The 27643-nt window shown below is 30.5% G+C and overlaps 1 protein-coding gene and 2 long non-coding RNA genes across 3 annotated transcripts; 2 read left to right on the top strand and 1 right to left on the bottom strand.

Moving 5' to 3' along the window:
* The first annotated feature begins 5776 nt into the window (after positions 1–5776).
* On the top strand, positions 5777–9870 carry LOC132738834 (uncharacterized). The gene is made up of 4 exons (XR_009626921.1): positions 5777–5903; positions 6505–7778; positions 9118–9309; positions 9756–9870. It is a non-coding gene; the product is annotated as an uncharacterized LOC132738834 (long non-coding RNA).
* Positions 9871–10391: 521 nt separating this feature from the next.
* Positions 10392–13779, top strand: LOC132738838 (uncharacterized). Its single transcript, XR_009626922.1, has 3 exons — positions 10392–10690; positions 12212–12302; positions 12680–13779. It is a non-coding gene; the product is annotated as an uncharacterized LOC132738838 (long non-coding RNA).
* Positions 13780–13887: 108 nt separating this feature from the next.
* On the bottom strand, positions 13888–27587 carry LOC132738837 (uncharacterized). The gene is made up of 9 exons (XM_060726440.1): positions 27436–27587; positions 26650–26835; positions 26254–26378; positions 25840–25965; positions 21950–22138; positions 20892–21017; positions 19211–19369; positions 18441–18531; positions 13888–18239 (listed from the first exon to the last, which is right to left on the bottom strand). The coding sequence occupies exons 4-9, from the start codon at positions 25865–25867 to the stop codon at positions 17975–17977; spliced, it is 858 nt and encodes a 285-aa protein (XP_060582423.1). The 5' UTR covers positions 25868–25965; positions 26254–26378; positions 26650–26835; positions 27436–27587; the 3' UTR covers positions 13888–17974.
* Positions 27588–27643: the final 56 nt, after the last annotated feature.

A 27643-nucleotide genomic window follows, 5' to 3' on the forward strand; every position in this document is an offset into this window, starting at 1 on the left:
ATACAAATACATATTAAGCATGTGTTTATGTATTTCGACAATTTCATAAAAAATGAAATTCCCGTTGGAATAAATAATAATGTTGGAATAAATTCCAAATTGGAATTTAAATAATTCCGCCCGGACAGCATAATTCCGGTTGGAATACATGAAATTCCGCCCGGACAATTTTTTTAAAATACATTTTTTGATAAGAAAAAAATTTAAAAAAGCTTTAAATGAAGTCAATTATTAATAATTAACATTAAATCTATCGGATGAAATGATTTTTGAGTGTTTAGGGCAAGTATAAATGGTAGTGAAGTTTGCCACTATCCCGGTGGTGCAAAGATTTTCCGGTGGCTGTTATTATATCTTTGCGCTCAAAGCAATACTTGCTGCTTTTTAAAAATGGCGTGGAAATTGAAAGTTTTTTGACGCTTTTAAGATTAAATTTGATTGGATAAATAATTTTGGATTCCAGCCCTGACAGATAAATTTTGTAGAAAGCTGGAAGCCAAGCTTTGATTAAATTTTTGGATGGATTCGGAGTTTTAGGTTGTTTCTCAGTAAAATCCTATCGTAATACCGGCTCGCCGTGATGAGCCGGCATTACTTGAAGTTATTTTCAGTTAAATAATGTAAAATATCTTCAAATCTTAGGCACAAAAAATGGGACAAAAATAGATCTAAGCTATGCATCTTTATTCATGGCAAAACTAACAGAATACTTTATAAACATGTGTTCACACCAGCAACTTATTTTGCTTATATATCTGGATGATAAATGCGCAATATAGAATCACTAAAAGAACTGTTAAAATTTCTGGATGATATTAATCAATTTCACGAAACTATTACATTTTTTTCCATGAAAATAATTATACTTTTCTTTATATTGAATTTACGAAAAATTAATATGGTGAACTGGAAACAAGTGTACATCATGAATAATTAACATACTGTCATCAATATATCGAATCCTCATCGTGCAACTATTTGTCGTGTAAATCAGAAAACTTGTATATAGTAAGACTTAACGTTATGATCGCAGAATCGCTCCAGACACAAAACGTTCAAACAAGATACCGAGAAACGTAAACAATATTTCGTGAAATCAATGATCCGAAGGTAATCCTGAATAAAGCAAATAAAAACAAACGCATTATAATGGGCCAACTTTAAGAGATGACCAAAATAAAGAAATATCCCCATTCGTATGTACATCCCTACTGTAAAAAATATCAAAGAAAGACAGTGTTTAGAACTTATCTAAGCATAAACCATTAGCTTTTAAACGACCAACTTATCTAAAAGATATGTCGGTTCATTTATCAATCTTAGTGTATCGTTTGTAAATGTGGTCAATCTCGTTGTTGTCACTTTACTAAGATAAATGAAACATACACTTTTTTCAAGTACTTCCTTCTCTTCCAGGTTCAATTTTCAAATTCAATTTAACGTGTTCTGCAAATGATGTTTTTTTTTTATCTTATAAAGTCCTCCTGGGCTCCTTGCCGCTGGGTCGGGTGGGGGCTGCGTTCATTGAATGCCGCCTTTCCTTGTCGATCTTGTTTATCATATTTTAGTCAAATTAAAGAGGGACTTTAATACTCAAAAAAAGCTTTAATATGCAAAATTTATCAGACAAAAAGGTAAAATTATTGCATTTACTTTTTAGCTCACCTGAGCTTGCTCAGGGTAGCTTTTAGGATCGTTGAATATCCGTCGTCCGTTTTCACTTGTTCGTTAACACTCTAGCGAGTCATCTCGGATGAAAATCTAGGTCACAGGAGCTAAAATAGAAAAAAACCTTGTTAACACTCTAGTGGTCACATTTTTGCCTTAATCAATCATCATCAATCATCATCAAACTTGACAGTACCGTTCATGAACAGGCTCAATCAAACCGAGCCTGCAACAATTTTGGCGCGTTGGGCTTTCTTTAGGGATTTTTATTTCACTCAATTTTATCGCCACATCAGCGTTGTTTGTGCCGTGTGAAGGCTGTAAAAAGTCGCCCCGTACATTCAATCAGGGATGTTATATTTCCGATCCTTGAAGATCGTTCAGCGCGGCATTATTGTTGTGCTTTTGGTATTTTAGTTCTATCTATTCGGTATCTTTCGTGTTGGGTGGTTCCAGTATTCCTCTTGAATAGTGTTGAATCACCCTGAGGATATGAGGCCTGCTTTTTAAATTTGTCTTTTGACGTTATATCTGTGATATGCAGGCTTCATAACCTCAGATCCCCTTTCAAAATTCCATTTTATTTAGTTCCGCCCATTGTTTTCTCGTTTAGGGCACACGCATTTTTTTACTTGGGGACCATATGCCGCTTAACATGGAATGGCACTAACGTGTCACATTGAAGGTTCCATGATAACCGCCATATGAACACATCTTCGGATGTAACAAAATTCTAAATTTTGCCAGTTCATGTTAAATGTTGAATTCTGCTTAAGCCGGTGCTAGGGGGCGTGGACGGTAGTTTGCACTTGACATAACCGTTCATGAACAGGCTCAATCAAACCGAGCCTGCAACATTTTCAATTTTGCCGCGTTGGGCTTTCTTTGGGGATTCTTATTTCACTCTATTTGGTCAGGATGCTTATCTAGTTGATAGCTCGGATGAGTTTTAACATAGGTCATTTCGGATGAAAAAATAGGTCACAGAAGCTAAAATTGGAAAACCTTGTTAACAATCTAGCGGTCACCTTTTTTTACCCCAATCATCATCAAACTTGGTCAGGATGCTTTACTAGGTGATAGCTTGGATGAGTTTGAACATTGGTCATTTTGGTTGAAAAACTAGGTCACAGAAGCTAAAAATAGAAAAAAAAACTTGTTAACACTCTAGCGGTCACATTTTTGCCTTAATCATCATCAAACTTGATCAGGATGCTTGACTAGGTGAAAGCTTGGATGAGTTTAAACACAGGTTACCTTGGATGAAAAACTAGGTCACAGGAGCTAAAAATAGAAAAACCTTGTTATTACTCTAGCTGTCACAGTTTTGCCTGAATCATCATCAAACTTAGTCAGGATGCTTATCTAGTTGTTAGCTCGGCCGAGTTCAAACATGGGTCATCTCGGATGAAAAACTAGGTCACTGGAGCTAAAAATAGAAAAACCTTGTTAACACTCTAGAGGTCACATTTTTGCCTTAATCATCATCAAACTTAGTCAGGATACATGCCTAAGTGAAGGCTTGAATGAGTTTGAACACGGGTCATCTCAGATGAAACACAAGGTCGCAGAAGCTAAAAATAGAAAAACCTTAATAACACTCTAGCTGTCACATTTTTTCCTCAATCATCATCAAACGTGGTCAGGATGGTTATCAAGTTGATAGCTCGGATGAATGAGTTCAAACATGGGTTATCTCGGATGAAAAACTACGTCACAGGAGCTGAAAATAGAAAAACCTCTTTAACATCCAATCTGTCACATTTTTGCCTCAATAATCATCAAACTTGGTCAGGATGCTTGCCTCGGTGATAGCTGAGATGAGTTTGAACATGGGTAGTCTCCGATGAAAAAATAGGTCACAGGAGCTAAAAATAGAAAAAAACAAAACTTGTTAACACTCTAGCGGTCACATTTTTGCCTCAATCATCATCAAACTTGGTCATGATGCTTATCTTGTTAATAGCTCGGATGACTTTAAACATAGGTCATTTCAGATGAAAAACTAGGTCACAGAAACTAAAAATAGAAAAACCTTGTTAACACTCTAGCGGTCACATTTTTGCCTCAATCATCATCAAACTTGGTCAGGATGCTTTACTTGGTGATAGCTTGGATGAGTTTGAACATTGGTCATCTCAGATGAAAAACTAGGTCACAATTGCTTAAAATAGAAAAACCTTGTTAACACTCTAGCGGTCACATTTTTGCCTTAATCATCATCAAACTTGGTCAGGATGCTTATCTAGTTGATAGCTCGGATGACTTATAAAATAGGTCATTTTGGATGAAAAACTAGGTCACAGAAACTAAAAATAGAAAAAAACTTGTTAACACTCTAGCGGTCAAATTTATGCCTCAATCATCCTCAAACTTGGTCAGGATGCTTGACTAGGTGATAGCTTGGATGAATTTAAACACAGGTCACCTTGGATGAAAAACTAAGTCACAGGAGCTAAAATAGAAAAACCTTGTTATTACTCTAGGTGTCACAGTTTTGCCTCAATCATCATCAAACTTAGTCAGGATGCTTAGCTAGTTGTTAGCTCAGACGAGTTCAAACACGGGTCATCTCGGATGAAAAACTAGGTCACAGGAGCTGAAAATAGAAAAACCTCTTTAACATCCAATCTGTCACATTTTTGCCTCAATAATCATCAAACTTAGTCAGGATGCTTGCCTCGGTGATAGCTGAGATGAGTTTGAACATGGGTAATCCCCGATGAAAAACTAGGTCACAGGAGCTAAAAATAGAAAAATCTTGTTCACACTCTAGTGGCTTCTTTTTTTATCTTTATATCCTGTAAATTGGTCTGAAAATTTGTTTTGATGATTTTTAAAGTAAAGTTTGAATATGGGTCATCTGGGGTCAAAAACTAGGTCACTCTGCCCAAATACAGAAAAACCTTAATAACATTCTAGTGGTCACGTTTTTTACTCAATTATCATCAATCTTGTACAGAATGCTTGTCTACGTAATTGCTTGTATGAGTTCGAACATGGGTCATCTAGCATGAAAAACTAGGTCACAGGAGCTAAAAATAGAAAAATCCTGTTAACACTCTAGTGGCTACTGTTTTGATCCAAGTATCCTGGAAATTGGTCCGAAACTTTGTTTTGATAAATTCTAGGTCAAGTTAGAATATGGGTCACCTGGGTAAAAAACTAGGTCACACTGCTCAAATATGGATAATCCTAGTTAACACTCTAGTGGTCACATGTTTGACTCACCTGAGTGTCATGAAACTTGGTCAAATTGCTTGTCTAGGTAATTGTTCGGATGAGTTCGATGCGTCAAGTGAGCGATCTAGGGCCATCATGGCCCTCTTGTTTTATTTCAAGATGTATTAATAAGGTGTCTCATAAAGCTGAGGGTGACTGATTAAGCTAAATTTATCAGGTGTGTACGTGATAGATTGAATCAATGTAATGACTTGATAGAGATGAAAAGTCTTGATACAACATTTTTTATCTCCTACGTAGGAGGTCTAAAGTTGTACGCGGGTGTCATAAACTCCTTTTTAAGCTGTTGTATCTCCTACGTAGAAGTAATTTTATTTTTTAACAACATCATGAATTGGTATCAGAACTCTTCTGTATAAATGTGATAGATTATGAAATCGATATTAAAAGATGTTGATAGATAACTTTTTTCAGTAGTTTACTGTTAAAATTTATCACATTCATATCAATTTCAATCGAATTGTCGAATAAAATAACTGCCTGATAATAGACCTACGACAATACCCATTTAGCATTTGTGTGTCACCTTTTTATATTTTTGTAAATATTGTGTTGGCCACTCAACTATGCTATGAAAAATGTAATCGAATGCATTTCGTATATTAAAATTTGCATCACATTATAATTCATTTTATAACAAGAAAACTTTCATATAAGTCTTCATTGCCTCTTGATAAGCGTTGATTGTGTCCTTTAATGTTATAATAGATAGGCGTGGATTCTGAGATTCATTATATCAGATTTTGAATCTAAATTTCATTCACAATAAGAAATAAAAACTAACTTACTTAAGGCAAGTGTGAATTTAGAGCTTGATTTAATTCAATCAGATTCAAAATAATTAATCATATTTTAAACAAGGTTGTGCGTCTATAGATGTCCCGGCTAACTTTTCGATGAATCCAATTCACAAAATTACACCTGGTGTATGCTTTCAACATTGCAAAGGAACGGGAATGACATTTAAAATAATCGGATTAAGTCGGGGCAAGGTACATCATTGTTATTATACCAGCAAAAATATCTTTATTTTATTTCGTATGTTAAAAAGTAAGTAAGAATTGATCAAAAGTGTGGTTTTTAAATGACTAAACTATATAGACTTCAGTGTATAAACTTAAATTATATTTTGTAAATTTGCCCGAAATGGCCAAAAAGATAGTGATAGAGCAACAAAGTATATCTTAAACTGTTGATATTTCATTACCTCAAACATTCTCAAATATTTCCCATTTTAAACAGATATAAAAGAGTTGGTGTAAGAATGCCTTCACTTCTTTCATATACCAAAGGCTCATGAAAACTGTTTGTTTACATTTTCTTTGTGACGACATATAATGTAATAGAACAATTTTATAATCTATTAAGTTATATCATTTTGCCAAACGTTGACTGATAGATTTGATCGATAAAGAATAGAATTTATTGTAATATTATAATGTAGATTAAGATGTGAAATTAGTTAGTCTAGCTTTTTATTCGTCAACTTATGATATTTATGCATTTAAATCAAATTGTATAAGCTTTGATGCTCAATTTTGGTATCTTGAATTCTTCAATGCTAATTAACTTCACATTTTTTTTATTTATCAGTGTTTTTGCGTGACCCATGAATCTAGCAGTGGTGACATTAAGACTGGTTGTGTTTTGAAAAATTCGGAGTGGCTGGCTGGGGATGGAGTTAGTTTTATGTCTCTATGTGAGAAGAAAGGTTAAGTAATTTTATTTACGCTTACACTATGATATATCAATTACAGATAAAATTTGTCACACTTGATTTCATTTTTTTCACACTGACCGTCAACCAAATATGAATTATGAACATGCTTTGCAAATAATTATTAGTTCTTCAAATAGATTGACCATCAACATCAATGTTTCCTTACTTTTTTTGTTGCTTCGATTTTATTTTACAAGTTCTGCTTCTAATCTAAATTGTATAATTAATATGTATTTTATGTCCATTGACTTAGTAAATATATAAATAACGCATTGCATGTTAATGATAAGTGAAAAGAAAATTGCCAGTTTTGTGGAGAGTTGAAAATAGCCCTTCAAGGTAGGAAACTTGGATTTTTTATGAAAGTTATTTATCTAAATGTGTACTACATATCATTTATTGCGATTTATGATCATTAAAATGAAGTATTTGTTGTAGCAAGGATTAAGACTACCTTGATAAGATTTTTCAACATCTTGAATTAATAGTTGAACCCAATCAATTTGTGGCAGGACCCTATAATTAAATGGCGTGCATCATTGGACCCTGTCAACTGAAAGTAAAGGAAATATCTGTATAACATCAGGAAGTTGGAGTATGGAAAATATTGATTGCTGCCATATATTTAGAACAACTTCTGTTGTATGAATATTCTTAACTCCATTGAGCAATGAAAAAGAATAAATAAATACAAATATGAAATGTGCAACAAGTAATCATAGAGTATGTGCATGAGAGATAATGTAAAATGTCCTAAAACACCGGTGGATTTAATCCGTAACACTAAAAATAAAATTATTTTAAAAATTTGACAGTCACTTAACAAACTTTCAATTGCAATGCAATGCAAAAAGTATATCATAAATGTGTATTTTAATTATTTGTCATATTAAAAGAGAATCGGGGCATCTGAGACAAATACTGTATTAAAATGGTTTTTACTGTCTCTTTTTAATTTTACTTAAATGTGTACATTCTTCATATCATTCTATGTACCTTTTAGAAAAGTAAAGGTTATTTTAAGCTTCTTTTTCAGAGTTGTTGTCTGATGTCAGCAGTGATGGAAACTGTTTTGCTTTCAATAAGCGCAACAAAACTGCATGGCAAATGTGCAGTCAGATCAGAAAATCTATTTGCAAAGCGCAAAGTAATGCTCATTTTATTTGAATACAAATATTATTGCTGCAATAAGTGTTCAAGAATAAACTTTAGTCTAATTATGATATTTATGAATATCTTTTATTTACAAAGTCTGCGAATAATTTCTAATCTTATATTTTTGATGATGCAATAATAACATATTATTTTGCATTAAATAATAAAAGTAGTAATCGTTTAATTAAATAGGCTACGGAGGTTAATATTATAAGATCACTCCATCATAACCAAACGAACCATATATTTTTTGTTCATAATAATAGTAACTCAAGATTTGATGCCCTTCACGGAAACTTCTGAATTATTGTAAAAACAACAACAACAACAACATCAACAATGTTTGTTAGTTTAACATATAAGTTGTTTTTGGCCATCCATTTAATTATTATTCAAACGATAGAATATAAAATGTGTCAATTTGCATTAGAATATATGTTTTCAAAAAGAAATGTCAGAGTACAGACTGAATACATAATAACTTAAGACACTATTAGCTACGCTATTAAATTCATTTTTATATGATTACTGAACAAAATCTAAACGGAAAGACTTTACAAAAATTAATTTGAAGTACAAAAATGAGTTAGAAACAGCGACCTAGCCAAAATGATAACATTTTTTATTTGTTTTGTTTGTTTGTTTTTTTTACTTAAATCGCAATTATTTGATTTAATACACTTGTTACTATATATAGTAACAAAATTGCCTATGATTTCAACTGATTATGAGTGTCACGTGACCTATTATGAGTTTGCGGCCCGGGGCCGAGAACTAGTTATCAGCCCGCAGAACATGTGCACGTGCACAAACTGAAACAATGACGTCATATTTTACGTCATCAAACAGTTAACTGTGAAAGTGAAAGTAGGTTGTCAGCACGAATCGCTTTATTTTTATTGTGAGAGCTTAAGCGTATTTATATTTGTTACTATTGAAATTTGAAGAAATAATACGACAAATACATTCCGAAAAAAAATGAAAATAAAACTTGCTTCTAGATTCTACTGCTTTGAACAGATCTCTGTACAGAACAGTAGAAGAGTACAGTAGACAAGAATTTCAACGAAAGAACTTTAAAGTAGATCTAGATCCTATTTGTTTTTTTTGTTTTTTTTTTTTTGTTTTTTTTTTTTTTGTTGTTTTCTTTTAATGCTAGAAATCTACCAGATCTATTAGATTTACCAAGTGTATTAAAGACATTATTACACGTCAGAGTAGGGCCAGAAGGTGATAATCGGCCCTGAATGAATAATGGCCCTCGGGCTCAAGCCCTCGGGTCCATTATTCATTTTGCCCTCTCCTGCCGTGTATTAATCTCTTATTCAAAGGTGGAAAATTTATAAAGGTAGGAGGGGAATGGCATCTTGCTTGGACAGAATACATCAAAGAGTGTTTTTTGAAAAGATGCAACCCACTCATATACGAAGATGTCAAGAAAAAGCCGGAACAACTTTACGAGCTTGCAGAAAGCTTCACATGGACACGTCTTATACGAAGCATGGTAGTTTACAAGTATAATGGTAAGTTTGTACTTTTTGTCAAAGGGTATAGAGCTATGATGTGCTATTATTGATTTTGTAAAACATTTGAATTTTCCTCATTAAACCATACCATGGTACCTAATGTATCTATAAATATTATAATAAATATCCAATATGGCGGGTGCGCGTACATAAAATCATCGCTCTATCAACTAAAATTCGCAACCGAATGTTTTTAGATCATAATACCGGCTTATAATTAGCTTTAATTCTGATAAATAATTCTAAGAAATAGTACAAAAATCTATTTTTCTTTTGTTCTGCATTTAGAAAATTGTTGTTTATTTGATTTATAATCAATTCAACGTTTTATGTTCCTATTGTTTATTAAATTTTGTTTTTCATTTCACAGATTTAACTTTTTATACTTATTGGTTTGTAAAAATTCAATTTAAAGTTTAAAAAATATTTTTCTGCAACTACAGAGTTCAACGATAAAATGAACATAAAATACGGTTACATAAAAGGACATGGTTCATTCGTAAACCTGGAATTTACTTTCAATGGGAATGCAGCAAAACGAGCTCTTTTTAAAACTTGTAAGTATATTTAAGAAATATAAGCATTTTACTGTAAATGTAAAAGTTAGCAAAGCGGCGTTTTGAATTTAAACTAAATAGTAATATCTGACAAAAACATTACAATTTAAGCATGGCTACATATAACATTTCCGATGCGACTACAAATCTTATGTTTATATATTGATTATGAAAAAAGATGTTTGTTTTGGTGGGTTTATTTAATTATTATCACTGCAATATGTCAAAACATAAATAATTTATACCTACCAAGAAATTAGCCATTAAAAACTGTTAAATCTGCATTTGGACCAAAAAAATCTACAGGTAATTATAAGTTGCGTTTTTTTAAAAAAGCCGAAATGTTAATGTTTGTCGAATATTATTAATAAAACAATATATAATTGACATATTTCAGTTGCAATGGCATATAAATAATGTCTCAAGAAATCATTGATAAAATTGCAGCATTAATGCATGTGAGTGCGTGTTGGCGATAACAATATACATGCATATATTTATAAAGTCATTATGTTTCTCGAAGTTCGCTTTTACGTTGTATTTATGCCAGATAAGCTCTTTTATTTAACTCATATCGACTACAGTATTATATTACTTTCACAAGCTGACGATATAGGCACGGTTGGTTGAATTATTTCATTCTTGAGAATTTCTTTCGTGTTTTGATGAATATTTCGAATAATTCGAATATTAAGCAGATGTTTTAGAATCATCAAGTGATAAAACAACATCTATATCAAGTACAATTTCAACAGTGAGCCGTGACTCCGCTTCTACAGAAGTATCACCGGAGACTACACTTAAGACGAAAAAGACAAAAGGTGCAAAAGAGATAAATAAAAGTTAATTTCAAAGATAACTTAATGCCACATAAATACCAGACGTTCTCTACAATAAACATAGAAAAAAACCTACATAAGAATACCTCTACCTTTATATCATTTAAGTGTCAACAAACCAAGATCATTTTACTCTTATATAATATTTTCCTCAATATATCAAACGAAGAGAATATTATATCATCCAGCAAGTATATGTTTTATATGTAGGTGCAATTTAGCACTGACTTTGACTAGAAATCAACTTTAAATGTTTAATGATTAATTTCAACAGTCGTCTTTGGATGTGTCACGGCAATTTATTAGTGTGTAACGGCAGTGTTAGTGTGTTACGGCGGTGGTAATAGACAGTAAAATGAAGCACTGCTCTGTTACCTCAAACAATCAGAGGATCGCAAGTCACGTTTCCTAATACTATACGTAATACCATTAAATGAATAAATTATGATGCGCTTCAACTAATTCTCCTTTCAATCAAAATTATTTGTAAACATTGGATAAGATGATAAAGAATAAAGTGGTTGTTTTAGATGCGCTGTATTTGCTCTGCTTAAAAACTATAGAGAATGAAAAGATTCCCGTCTGTATATAAAAAGAGATCATTTGAATTAAACTAGATAACTACATGTAAATGATTAAGACAAATTCCATTCAATATTGAAAGTTAATTTACTTATTTGTAGAAAAAGTACGCACATGATGGCTTTTGATTTAATTGAAGTATTTAATGTAACGTTAAATGTTACACAAATCATCTAAAATTTGCTGTGTTATAACTTTTCACATTCTTGAAAAAAGTAACAAAAAAGTTACCAATAATGTTTGATAAAAAGTGACGATATTTATAAAGTAAAGTTTATATATAATTTATATGGATAAACATCAACAAACATGATTTTATCAACGAAATAATAAATTTACTTATTTTATCTTTAAGTTACTTTATTAACCGGAAACGTTGAAAGAAAGGTCTTCAGTTTTACAATAATAACAAACAAAAGCAAAGAAAGACATTTTTTGAAAAAAGATAGTTAATTAAAACATGTTTGACCTGATTTTGAATAAACAGAAGGAAGGGTCGTTTGGCATTTGTGGGATTTGGACACATGCCCAATAGTAAATGTGTTTCTTCACTGAAAATGAATACCCTTCAGATAGGAGGTTCTGCATTAGGCATATAAAACCCTAACGCAAAGGGGTTTATCCTACCAAATATATTTTGAAAACGTATAAAAGTTTGTATAATAAGGTTACACACAGCACTACACATAAATTAAATTTAAAATATTGATATGCATATTTGCATATATCCTTTTAAAGATTATTAAAGTCATACACAATTTTTATTAACAAGACATACACGTTTTCTGTTCTGCTCTTGATTTACATTGATGTGAACATACTACTGTAGTATTATAATAAAAAAAAATCGGGATCCTAAAATCAGAATGTGTTTCATTAAAAAAACAGTAGATTAAAAATATGATATTTGCAAATTTTCAGACTCTACATTTGGAGTTCCTGTGGGAATTTCCGTTACTGTTGTCATTATTGTTGTGGCAGTCATTGTAATAATTGTGTCATTACAAAGACGGTAATGAATTCTTTTCATTAACATTGGTATAATTGACATTTTAATTTTAAAGGTGAATCCTTAAGATTTTGATAAATTTCACCGATATTTTTTCCCTTTGAAAAAAAACATTTTCAGTGTTAACAACTTTTAACCCAGAAATGTGTTAATTAAGATTTTAAATGTAATTCCTTGTAATAAAAGAAAAGAAAAATAAAAAAGAAAAAATATGTTCTTTATATGTCAGAACAAAATGTTAAGTCTGAATGTGTTATTTCATATAGTGAAATAATTTGTTTGTATACTGTATAAAATCTCACACCGACACATTATTATGAAAAAAATGAATGAATAATTTGAAATTGATAATATAAAAGAAATTATTTTCTTTTTTCAAGTGGGATAATTCAAACCAAATGTTTAAGAAAAGCCAAAACTGAATGTACTGCCTATACCGGAAAACATCCCAGCTCTAAAAATGATGGAAATGCCTTTAGGTTCTCCTTATAATCAAATTGATGGTATAGGACTCCCATCAGAATCTTGCTCTGATAATGAAGTCTGCACTGATAATTGCATTAGCGGACACACATACTTTATCCTTGAAAAACATACATGGGATTCTGATACCAATGATAACATTGAAAATATGTTAAAAACAGACACAAGCAATGTTTATAACACACTAAACTCAAATGGAAATATAACTGGAAGCAGTAAATCTGAAAATACGTACAATTCTACAGAAAGGGTAGCCATGAAATTAAAAGCTCAGCACGATAAGAATGTAGATAGAGATGCAACGGAAAACACATATAATCATACGAGTAGTAGACGTCTAGTTAAGATAGGCAAAACCAACAACGTATACGGTGTTCCTAACAAATATAAAGATGAATACGATGATGTTGATACCAGAAATGTAAAGAGCCAGTTCAATGGAGGAGACACGTACAGTCATATCATGAAGAAATATTAAACGGTTAAAGTGTAATACTATGACAAAATCAAACTTAAATGTTGTCGAAATAACATTCAATCATTGAATATCTATTTTGTTTTGATATAATTTTTATGATCAAATGGATTCGGATTCAATTAAATTAATCGATTGCATGTAATATGTCTAAAAGGATAGTTGCTTTTAATGCATTCATTTTTCGTAAAAATAAACTCTGGTATTTTAAGCGTTGCTGCAGGCGCTTGATTTTCTTAATATTAATAATTTTTATTTAAACAATAAATGCATATGATATAGTTGTGCATATTCAATATACAGATTATATTTTGTGTATCGTTAACATTATGCATACCTTCAAAATGAGGTGGACTCACTTGGCATTGAAAATATTTGATACAAGGAAAATAATAGTGTAAAATTGAATCAAATGTAGCAACGACCATAACGATTCGACAGTAACAAATGTTTATTTACGCGAATCTTTTATAGATGTTTTAAGTTATATTGTTATTTTTACAATAAATATTGTTAAACGTTGTTTTATTGTTATTTTATATCTAAAATCTTTAAAATTGTGTTGCTGTTATTGTATACCTGAAATTTTTAAAATTGGTTGTTTCATTTATTTATCTCTTTATCTCTTTATTATTTTTATTTTATTATTACAAATACATGTCATATACATGTAACATCAATATAATGTACAATTCAGATATACATGTAAGTAGTAACTGCAATACAATTTAACAAAACAATTTTAATATACAAATATTGCAACATCATTTTGTACTTTTTAAGCGAATTGGCTTACAATTTAAAACAACATATTTAAATGTTCAATCTGAATCACTTTGCGTTTATTTTCTTCTAGCTAAGAATATCAAAATGATATATTTCTAGTCAAAATGATATATTTCTAGTGGGTTTTTGTTTTTTCTTTTATTCCTTTTTTTGTTTTTTTTTATTGTTTTTATTTAAATATTTGAGTTGCTAACAATATAATAAAAATATGTGCCAAATGTAGACCATTCCACTTTTAACAATCGTAAATTTATTCATTAGCAAATAATTAATAATTATAATTATTTTTCACATAGTAAATTTACCATGGACCCATTTGACAGTTTATTTTCCAAAATGTGTGTATTTTTTACAATTGAAAAGTCTTATTTTAAGCTTCCTTTCAGCCCATTCAGATTTGGAACAATACATTTTCTTTTGCATAAATAAATATATCTTTTGGCAAAATATGTTTTAACTTTCAAAAATTTTCTTGGGATTTCCCAAAATAACAGTTTTGCAATCTATCTCAAAGTTTACATTGAATGATTTGACACTACACCATGCAGCTTGGGAGGTAGGCTTTTTGTCATTGGTTGTTAATATATTGTAAATAATAGAGGTACCTTGTTTACATAGTGATATAGGTTTAAAATAACATTTTATCAAGGGGAGGGGTGTGGGGAATAGATTTGTCACTGATTAATTTTGTTCTATCTTCTACAAAGTATTTGATGCTTCTAATGAACCCTTCTGATTGTAAGAAATGTGTATTTCGGCCAGTTTTTCTATCAAAATCATGCTTTGTTATTAAATTTCCGCTAGCGTCCAATATATCTCTGAAAAATCTAATCCCCTTTACATACCAACCCCAAGAACACATGATCTTTATGATCTATGATAAATTTATGATTGTATTAAAAAATGGCATACTACAGAATTTGTCCATACTATTTGGAAATTGTTCATAAAATCACTGTAACATTTAACAACATCTTTCCAAAAAGAATTGTTTAAGTTATTATGTACTATTTCTGCATATAATCTTTCACAACTGAACAATTTTTCAGTATTAATAACAAAATATGTTAATGCATAACATTTATTCTCACCTCCTAGTAAAAGCCTTCTAAGCCAGGTTAGTTTTAAACTAATTATATTTGATAATACATCAGTCATTTTCAAACCACGTTCTGTAAAATTTTTAATAACAATGCTATTTTTTATTATGACCATTCCATATGCAGTCAAAAATATTTTATTAATATCATTTATCCAACGACTATTCGGATTTAAGAAGAGATAAATAATTGAGTTAACATGGGCAATACAAAGGACTTAATTATACATTTATTTATACATCTTAATGGTGTCAGTTCTCTCTTTTTCCAATATTGCATACAATGGATTGTGTTATTGTTATTTTATATCTAAAACCTTATAAATTGTTTGTTTTGTTGTTTTGTATACATAAAAGATCTTATATATTGTTTGTTTTATTGTAATTGAATATCTAAAATCTAAAAAGTATCTGAAACCAACCAGACTTTTATTCCATATTAATAATTCCATCCAATATTGGATTCAATACAAAGGTGATTAAAATTAGAACTGTTATTATCATAATATACAGTTCAACACCAGTTTCACGACGTAACTAAATTTAATTAATAATTTCATTTTTTATGCTTATTATGTAACTTGCAAATCAATGTTGTGATTACTTAAAAGTATTTTATCTAAGCAAAATAAAGCTTTTAACCCCATATAGTCAATTTACACAAAAGCAATTTATTGATGTTTTGTCTAAGTACATATTAAGTGGCATTTAGGGAACATAATAATAATGTAATAAATAAAGTTCGTTCATAAGATCATGCCGACTTTGCTTATATACTTACTTAAACGATATGTACAAGGACACACACAAAGATATTATAAACTGTAAATAAAACAAAAATGTGTAGCCAATATTTAATAAAATGAATGTAACAATCTTGTCTTACCTATTTTATCTGAATGGTATTGGGTCTAAGCCTCTTTCTAATGCTTTGTTAAATTCAAATCATTCATTGCATTATGTTAGAAAAATAACTCAAATTGAAATCGATGTGACTGTTTCAGACTTATCATAAAATAACCCAAAACAGTTAAGACAGTATGACCGCACCATGAAAAGACAGGTGCACTTATGAACTATCCCTCATGAACATTCTCAATCAAACAATTTCTGCAATTTTCATGTTATTTTGTTGTTTTCATTATTTTTAAGGGATCCCTATTTTGGATTGTTCTCATTCAGTCACTCATATAAAAAAAGGCATGTGCTTGATATTGACTCAGGCTGCTTAGTCTATGTTTAATAAAATATGTTGTAAATGGTATGTTACACACATAAGGAGGTCGATTCTAACACCGAAAGTTAACGAGAATATAGTTTAAATTGTGTCGCAGTTCAACATGTCATATTACAAAGACGCTAGGACACCTTATTAAAATTAATAGATGCAAACAAATAAAAATCTAATCTTTGGCATTTCAAAAACGCTAAGTGTTGAATTGCTTTGGCATGAATAAGAATGCTAAGTTGTTCAATCAAATCAAATCTACTTTTGGCACAAATATAAAATTTGTAAAAAGTGTTCATGAAATTGAACATATAATGTTTTAATATTGGTATTATACATTGACCCGATGCTAATACTGGCATTCGAATACAGTCTACAAACAATTTTCCCGACGATCCTTTGCTGAAGCATTCTGAATTGACGTAACGCGTGACGCTCAATTTTCCATATTCTTATAGGCTTCGTTATCGTAATCTATCAGTCACTGCACTGACATTTTAACATGTTGGTCTAGATTTTTCTCTGCCGTGTTAAATACCTTAAACGTCTCTGTTGGAGTCTTCATGCTCAAATTTTTAAACCTTCTTGATGCAACATTTTCTAAATGTACATGTATACATCTGTCGTCAATGAAGTTTATTTTGTACTATAATACCGAGTCACTTAAAAACTGGGAATAAATCATAATTATTAATGTAACACTTCATCAGAGCTTGGATTATTTATTATTTTTAAGTACTGGTATTTAATACCATAGTGATATCTTCAACACTCTAAGGAGGGATGTTGCTTATTTCGTTAAAACTTGTTACCCGACCCATTCTTTGTGAATGTTTGTTTTTGTAATAATTCATGTAACGTTACATGTATTTGTGTAATAATAGTTGCAATAAAATATTATTAATCTAATACCATAGTGACTGCGCTAAAATGATACATAATTGTCTTTAAGCGATTTGTCACATGTTGTTGTGGTGTCTAAAATCTTGAATCTGGTGTTCCGAAACTATAACTATAAATATTAAAATGCTTTAAAAATATTGATGAGATGATAAAGCGTTCTTTATGCAATTATATATAAAAATGTGATACCTGCAATTCTGTTTAATATAATTTCAGAGTTTTTCATGATAAACCCGCTTCAAAATGTATTATGTAGAGAGACCTGTGTTAATAATTCGAATTTTATGAATATACAATTAACTCACTGACAGGATGTAATCGCAGAGTTTTTATTTGTAACTGATTATTTAATGGACATTGCATTTCCTTGCATATAAACACAGGAGGAGCAGTCTGATTCAATTCTGATACTCTTTTAACAAGATGAGAACGCTCGAAGTGCAACATTTCTTTAAAAAAGCACCGATATAAAAACTTAGATAAATCCAAATCCTATACTATACTGAATATAAAGGTTAATATTCTGCATGTATCTGCCAACAGTTATATACACATAATTGAAGCAGCCGATGTAGTTTGTTTATAGCATTATAAGCGAATTCGACAAGTTAAAGCCGGCACGTGTAATATGTTTATAAAGTTGTGTGCCTATTGTTTCTTAACATTGTTATTCATGACAATTTTTTTATATTATTAAATCGTTATGTTTTCTTTGGATCAAGAATGTCATATGTGTCAGTTTCCTTTGCAGCCGGATCGATACTGCAATAAGTATTTATGTTATCTAAATGGAGATCCTGCCTTGCATCTACATTCATATAGTAATTTAGTTCACCAATTCGTTCATTACCGGCCTGTTGAAAGTTTTCGTAAGCGGAATTGGTTTCACTTGGAAATTGATCAGGAGTTCTTCTTAAACAAATACCTAATGCAGAACATTTGAGTCCCGTGCTCGGAATCTTTCCTCTGAAAAATAAAATCTCGTTCATCAACTTAAAGCAAAAATGGTTTTGATGTGTTTTAACAAAAAATGTTTTGTTTTAGCTAGAATCATAACAAAAGAAATGTTAACACTCGTTTTAAAGTTTAAAATACAATTCTTTATAAAACATATTTCCGAACATTACTTTATTTGAAATACATGCAATCATTAAAACATATTTTTACCTTTTTCGTAAGATCAAAATCACAATAACCGTTACTGCCACTAAGATTACAACTGTAACTGATACACTCATAGGAATACTGACGTCATAACCTGAAATATGAATTACATTTTTATTACGTAAACCATGGCGCCGGAGTGTAATTAAGTCATATAGTACTGGAAATAGTACTGTTCAAATCTTATGACCCTATTTTTTCCAGAAATGCAATATTTTATCAATAGTTCATTCAATTATAGTAAATCGAATTCCCATTGCATACATGCGTTTTGGGATATAAAATACAACATCACTGGCACTGAAACTTTATATCACCAGTTCATAAAAAAACAACACGAAATCACATTTTTTTCTGAACAGGATTCAAATAAAACGCATTCCATTCCAAATATTGTTCATACTGGAATAACTTCATTTTTTAATGCATTGTTTTTCGTTTCATTGAAGCCATTGTATTTGTTTGACATATTAATGTTAACACTTATATATACACATTGATAGTAACAACAATTCACTGCAGGGTGGCACTTGTATATATCTATTAATTTCACGCTGATTTGTGAAATAAATGATAAAACAAGAAACAATAGATATATTGAAGACATAAACAGTCTTCTTACTATATAAAAATGTATAATGTAAATATCTGTGTAAAAAAACAAATGAGCATCATTACAATACGTGTATTATCTAGCTCGTTAGAAATGACTTTGTATCAAATAAACATGATATGGCAGTAATATATGAAAAGTGTATCAAACTTTAACTCACTGTCAGGTGAAAAAATCCCATTCTTTACCGTACTGTCTCTACTATTCATGAATGTATTGTTGTAAATTGGAAATGCCGATGTTTTATGGACACCGGTTGCTTCAGAAAAGGACGTACTGTGTGTTGTTGGTAAGGTACTGATATCGTCTGGTTTCGTAGCTATTTCAGCAAGAAAAACTATTCTTTCACTAACAGTTTTTGCAAAACTTCCACATTAAACAATAGTTTGATTACTGAATACTTTATCTAATATGTGTACTGATTGCAATTTTAGAGTATGCACAGTATATAAAGAAAATCACTTTACGCTGTCTTGCGAGCTTAAACAATTAAATGTGTACACTGACTTGCGACTTTCAATCACTGTACCCGTCTTGGGAGCCTATATATTTTAACTTGTATCTTTCTTGCGAGTACAGAAAGTAAACTTGTTTATATACTGTGATATGTATTGATCTAATAAGTCCACGCTGATATGTGTAAGAAATGACTTACAAGAAACGATAGATACATTTAAGATATAACAAGTCTACTAATAAATAATACTATATGTAAACTATATAATGTCATCATAAAGAAATATATGTTATCAAGCTCGTTAAAAATGACTTTGTATCAGACAAATATGATATGCCAGTGATTTATGAAAATTGTATTATTTTTTCACACACTGGCATGTGACTTAATCCAATTCTTAACTTTACTGTCTGTATTGCTTATGAATGTATCATTGTAAATTGGAAATGTGGATTCTTTTTGAAAACACGTCGCTTCAGACAAGGTCGACTGATTGCCAATGGTATATGAGTAATATCTTTTGGTTTCGTCGCTATTTCAGCAAGAAAAAATATTCTTACACTAATAATGTTTGCAATTCCGCATTAAACTATGGTTTGATTACTGAATAATGTATTTATAGTATATTTGTACTCCAGTATTTTAAATAATAATAATAATAATATTAATAATAATGATGATGAGAATAATAGTATCAATAATGACAACAACAACAACAACAATAATAATAATAATAATCATGAATATAATGATATTAATTAAATGTCTTAATCTTTTATCATATATTTATATATGTAATTTTACAAAAAGTAAATATGAAATTAAAGAACAAAATAAAGAGATGAAAAGTTCATGATACACAAACACCACAACACCATCCATCCAGAACGGCGCAATTAAGGTTAAAAATAGTTTATTTATGGTGTCTTTACATTCCTGAATGCCTTGTTTCAAATTATTTTAGATTTGTATTTTAGATTTGTTAAAGAAATGAGTCACATTATTTAATCAAAATGACATTTTAATTACATGTTATCAAACGTAAAGTGAATTGGTCTATAATAAAAGGTGTGTAATGCAATGAATAATCACATTGATATTATTAAGTATCAGACATAACAACAAAACACAACATAAGTTTGTATTGATGCTGTTGTACGTAATCAAATATGTTTTCTAACAATAATTTGTTAACATATTCAAATGATACATTTCTATTAGATTTTTTGTTGTTTTTTTTTTTTGTTTTTTTTTTTTTTTTTTTTTCAATATTTAAAATACCTATGGAAAATTGTAAACCAATCCACTTTAATTGTAATGTAAATGAGGTGTAATTTAAAAATAATTCAATGAACGGGTAGCAATAATTTACAAATTTACTTACGTGATTGAAGCAGGTACCGCTTATTATTGTAACTGTTCTTCGTAAATGAAAGAAATGTAACGTTTCCATGTTTAGTTATATATCCAAACTTTGAAACATCATTTGCGCTTATAGCATTTGAAGATTCTACAAAAAATGAATAGGCTAATCAATAACAATTACAAAGCTCACTGACTTAAAATGTTTATTATGTCTATAACTGTCAAATTAGGCACATACTATTTTAGTCATTAAAATGTGCTATTAAAAGAGCAATCCAAGTTTTGGCATAGCTAACAATACAAAAGTAGTTAGTGAAAGGTGTTGTGACTTTGTATTATGAAATTAAAAAAAAATCAAATCAGTTAAAGATCCTGTATGTTGCAATTGAGGTTGTATTCCACACTTAAGTGAAATCTTATATATGTATATAATGATGCTTATAAAACAAACATCGACGAATGCGTCAAAAATGTACTGTGAATATTTTGGCATATAATATGTAATCATTAAAATATATACATTCATTGCTTATTGACAAATTTGACTTAGACTTTATAGAAAATAAATTTCTAATTACCTCCCTTTGTCTACAGGAAATGTTAAATTCGGTAATTTCTTAACAAATAATGCTTTTTGGAACTTACAATATTGATCAATTTTAACTTGAGCAATATATTTATGATAGGAAACCATTGAAAAATTGTGTTACAGGATCTTTAATGGTATATGACATTGTACATTTTAACAGTGTGATTAAAATCTAGAATAATTAATAATAAATATAGCATTTCCTTATGAAATATATGAGTATGTTTATGCACTTAATAGAACATATCTTATTCAAAACGAACTGTCTTGAGAAAACAAAAACCAAAGTTGCAAAAAGAAATGAATAACTTGACTTAACTCAACAGTCAGAAAATACAACTGAGAAAAAAGTCCTTAAAATAAACTATGGTTTTACCTCCGCCCACTTTGATATTTATAAATTGTATTTGTTTAAACTGATCTAACACCATATTGCATGGGAAAAATTAAATAAATGAATCAATGAATTAATCTAAAAATCATCTCACCATAATATTTGTAGATCACATCACTACGTATAACGTTTGTCCATGACGGACCATTAGCCTGGGATATAGATAAACTCACTGTGTCATTATAAGTGATTGGAAAACAGCCATTTTCAAAGCACGTTTTAACATAATGCCTCCATTGAATATATGCCGCGAAATTATGGCTTGCAACCTGAACTTTCGCTTCTGTAAATTGTAAACACAAAGAAAAAAGGTGCACACAAATTATGTAATACTATACACTGAACCAAAATGCTAACTTTACACCTACGTAAATGTGCATGTTTCTAAAACTAGTACATCGATATCGATAAATTTGAAAACCAACAACAATTATAGCACAATAGTTTAGCAATAAATTTGTTACGTTTTACTGCTTTTGACCAGGCGTAATGAAGTTATCAACAATTAAAATTTTCTGAATTCACAAACTGCAAGATATCATGCAAATTCACATTAAAAAGATGTTATAACGGTCCAAAATATAAAGTTATCTGAAACAATGACTTTGTCAGTATGCGTATATTTAGAGGATATTAAAGTTTTTCTATAAAATTTATATAGAATTTATTTTCATTGAGTTATATGAAAATAAATATTTCATAAGTGGCGGAAGCCACGAGTTAAATAAGATAATGTTTACGCCACAAGATGAAAATAAATCCGGTATTTATGGAAAAATCTGAATTCTCTGTTTATTAAATACAATTTTGTCAATTTGAAATATTTTAAGTTAGATTTAGTATATTGACTGGATTTAGAAAAAAGTAGACTGGAAGGATAGCAGTGAAAATACGGAAAATATGTTTCACTAAAGTGATCAATATTTGTTTGACAGTGAAAATACGGAATATGAAAGTACGCAATTTATTTCTTCTATTTGTTTAACATTTATTATTTAAATTAAGTTGCTATTCTATAAATTGATTGCGTAAGACCGATTCCTAGATGTAATATTATGTGGTTTTGTACGTGAGTATATCACAAGTAGACAAGAAATAAGAGACACAAGAATATTCTATGAATTCAAGTTTAATACTGGAGATAAACTCTTTACTAGAACTCCTTTACTACTTTGTAAGCATGCGCATGTATACATAAATATAAGCAGTCTCATTTTACACTAGTCATATACATATTAATTCATTTATTAAAAAAATGAATGCGCTCCGTGTGTCTCGAGAATTAAGTTATCGATAACTTTGCTAGGAACATCGTTCTTTACAGTTAACATGTATTATAATAAAATATATGTATTATGACAATGAATCGAACATCCGGGTTGTAGGTATCAGAACAGCATTAAGGTAATTACAAATTGAAATTTTCATCATAAGAATTTTTTTTTGGAATTCTGAGCTTGTTCCTTGGATTTTTGTTTTAAAATATTTAACAAAGGTACTTTGCAAAGAAAAACCAATTCTTAGACATTTTGGGTTGCCTTATATTAACCCTTAACCTGCTGGAACCAACAGTTATCAGCCTTAGCCACCAAAATAGAGCCAGGCCAGCCTATTAAATTGAAATCCTTGAACTTTGGATGGGTTGTTTCAAGTTTAAAGCTAGACACATCCATTTAAGAACAAGAGCACCGCTAGGCGGAGCAAACTATGCCCGAAAGTGTTTTTATTTAGTAAGGATGAAGCATTTAAGACATGAGAATTATATAAAGTATTTCCTCCTTCAAAAAGCAATCCTCCTTTATAGCTGAAGAAACTTCATATATATCAACAGTTGCTGTTTCCAAAGCACCACCATCAAGTTGTTATCTTTTAAGTAAAATGCTTAGACTGATGGACGGAAAGACGCCAGGGGTATAACTTATTAATATAAGCAAACTTTAAGGGCATATATTTAATGTACTCAGTATAAGTGATCATCCTATGAAGTTTGACAGTTGTAAAACTGTTAACAATATTAAAGTCATTTGATATTGACCTTTGACTTTGTGAGCCCAATATAGATATGGATCTTTTATTCAATATAGGCAATCATCCGATGAAATTTGAACACTGTAAGCCAAACGGAACTTATTTTATGCTCCAGAAAGTACAATTTTCAGTGTTGAGGTCATTGTGACCCTGACCTTTGATCTTATTACCCTAAAATCAATAGGGGTTATGTATTGGACATGGCTGTTCATTCTATAAAAATTACAGCTTTAAATTGATTAATACTAAAGTTGTTAAGCAGAAACTGTTTTCAATTTTAAGGAAATAGTGATCTTGACATTTGACCTTGTGACCCAAAAACTTATGGGTCTTCTACTCAATATTGACAATCAGCCTATAAATAATGAACAATTCGGGTCAAATGAAACTTAAGTTATTCTCCATAAATCACTATTTTCAGAGTAAAGATCATTGTGACCCTTACCTTTGACCTTATCACCCTAAAATCTTTAGGGATCATGTATTGGACTATTTGAAAAAGCATAAAATACGTAAAAAGTGAACTTGTTTACTTTTTTTTATTTTAATCTTTGTTTATTTATTTATTTATCTATCTATTTTTTGTGTGTGTGAGATATGGAAACTATTTCACCGGGTTGACCTACCAAATAGCATTCTTGCATATCGTTTCCGTTAGTTTACATAGGGGTGTCAGATGAGTCTGACTAGGTCTGATAAAAGATCTATAAAAACTGTTCAAACAATGAAATCTCCAGTTACTTTGAAACTATTTTTGGTTATTCTTACCCCGGCCGGGCGTTACAGTATATTAGAAAACAAATTATTTTGTAGGTTACGCAATAATATAGGTTGTGCAAATATGTATCTTTCATTTATAGTTCCGTTTATAGAGACATTAAAGGCAAAAGTTATCTTAATCCTGAATAAAAATAAAAATATTGATTACATGCAGTTTATCATTTATAAAACTGTTAATGCGTATACATAACGAATGGTAATCATAATTGCAGTAGCTCCACAAGTGTCCAAAATTAATCTGAAAAGTTAAGCACTCTCCATTTCCACTGTAATTCCTGTCTACATTCACGTCTGAAATGACAAAGCTTGGATGACATATAGTAGATGTGGTTCATTCAGTACTTATAATCATTGCTACATCTTATATAGACTCAACCTTTATGTTAGCCGGTATGAGAAATCAAAATAAAGATAATTAATGAAACGTTATACTACAAAGCACATTCCTTATCAAATAAGCCGACACTTTAAAAAACAAACTCATTATGAAAGGCATATTCATCTTAATATTTCAACAGAAAAAATGAACATCCACTTTTGATTTGATGCTTAACCCTTTCCCTCATGAGCATATTGTGAAAAATGGCCGTTTTCATTGAAAAGCCTCCTGTTACAAGTTCAAACTGCTTTAAAGCTTTGAAAAATGATCCAATACTTATCAAAGTTGGCACAAATGTTGACTGGACCATTGGCTTTGTAACGACATGCTCAGTCTTAAATTTCCTGTTACCATGGTAATGAGGGGACATCTCAAAATTGCCAAAAATCACTATTTGCCTTGATTTTTTTCCATCATAATTTATTTCAAAGTGCTGCAAATTCTCTTTGAGATAAAGTCAAAGTTTTTTCAGCGTTGGTTACACGTTACCTTATGGTCGACCTTGTGTCATTTTTAGCATCTCACAAGTCCAAAATTTTCTTGGCGATGAGGGGGACCTCAAACAGAAGGGGGCACATCCCTCTTCTGGCAACCCCCTGATGTATCTTTTGGATGGGGGCGGCGCCGAAAAAGTGCTCACTTTTTTAGCATCATTTCTCAAACGAAAACATGTGTTTTGGGCCCAAGTAGGACATTTTTTCACTATTTGAGGCCTAAAAGAGGGGGGTCGAAAATGCGTTGTTTCGCGTATATATGAGGTAAAGGGTTAACCCAACTTAAATGTATGTTTATTTTACCTATCTTCATCCTTTCGTACATTGACATATATTCACTTCCTCCACCCGCTATCCAATTATCATTAGGTGAAAGATCACATTTGCCAATTTGATGTTCTCATTTGGTTTTTCACTCATACAATAACACTATAACAAGAATTAGATAAAAGAAAATTATAATCCTATAATTCTGTTGACAAGCAGTTTAGAATTTACTGTCATGTATTGCAAATAACTGTCCATAACTATGAATGTATAAATCATATGACAAAATACTCCTAACAATTTGTTAACATGAACATCATTTTTATTTTTTATTGCTTAATGATAGTAAAACATAATGGGCATTGCCATAACAATAAATTCTCTACCTAAACAGGTAATGAGAGTATTGAAAATACTGTATTTGATGGTGCAATTGCTTAGATAGATTACCTTGTCCATGTTCAAACCAACATATGTATGGTTAGATTTATTGCACATCGAATAGCAAAGACCAGGTGAATTTCTAGATACCGGTAACAATATTGTGAGTTTTGCATTGTTTACAAATCCAAATCCTGAAAAACCAAATATTCTGCATCAAAATATAGTATAATAGTAGTTTGCCACGTTTTTCCCTTCTTTCACCTAACCTTTTGTGAATTTTTATGTAACTTGCTGAAAGTTAAGAACCTAAAAAGCCGATCATTAATTTATGAAAACAAAATTTATATCAGCTTTATTAATGTCATATGTTTATACAAAATGTCATTTTAAAATGGATGTATTTATATATTCATATTAGATTGCTCTGGTGTGCTATTTTTGTCAGATAAAATTTATACTAACCAATATACGCCAATGCTGTCTCTTTTTTATAATATCCAACCCACGCTTCCTCATTATCATTTAGGTCCGTTGGTACATTCACAATGAAAGTTGAATTGTTCACTTGTATGTTGGGTGTTGCAAAGTTACCTCTACTCTTTGCATCATGCCATGTACTGTTTTCATTTGAGAGAATATCAGCTGAAACTATGAGAAACAAATACGCACTTTGTTTTGATTAGAACTTAACTGATCTATATTAAAAAATGTTGCTGCTGGTTAATAAAATATCTTTTCTGTCTTCGAAGATATGGAAGAGCAGCATCATGACAGTATGCTATAATGTTATAAAAGTTTTACCTAAAAGTGAACTAAAGGTGCATCGGTGTGAGAACTTGCATGAACTACAGACTGAGAGCAAGCGCATACTTTCATGGTTTTGAGTTTTGATATTGTATTCCGCCGTAAGTAAGTTATGGTGAACCGGCAGTGTGTCGACTGAGATATGAGATTTTAGATTTAATGTCCTGTATTTTGACATTATATTTTTATCAATGTCTATAATAATATTTGTATTATACGACATGATGTCTAGGTATAAACCGATGTAACGATATCATTTTATGAATAAATTATTGTTTCAAAATATTAAATCGAAAGTATTTTGTAATTACGTGTTGTACACGTTTAATTATAAATAACTGCCTTTTAAAGGTATTAACGCTATTTATGATAAATGTTGACTTAGATGTCTCAAATTAAAAAAAAAACAACAAAACAACAAAATATTCAAAAGAGAACAATTACCAGTACAAGCAACACTCCATAGAGAAATCCAATATAATCCGGATTTGAGTGACATTTTAAAACTTTGAAACAAGGATTCAAGTTACATCGTAAGTTGATTTCTTCCTGATTTGAATGAATAAAGTATGCTCAGATATGAAAAGGAATATTTGAATAGCCAGAGTGAGATAAAATTTTGTTGATTTAAAATACTTCCGTGTAGTTGAAA

This window comes from Ruditapes philippinarum, unplaced genomic scaffold, assembly GCF_026571515.1.
Source record: "Ruditapes philippinarum isolate M1 unplaced genomic scaffold, ASM2657151v2 ctg4462_1_1_1_1, whole genome shotgun sequence".
NCBI lineage: Eukaryota > Metazoa > Mollusca > Bivalvia > Venerida > Veneridae > Ruditapes > Ruditapes philippinarum.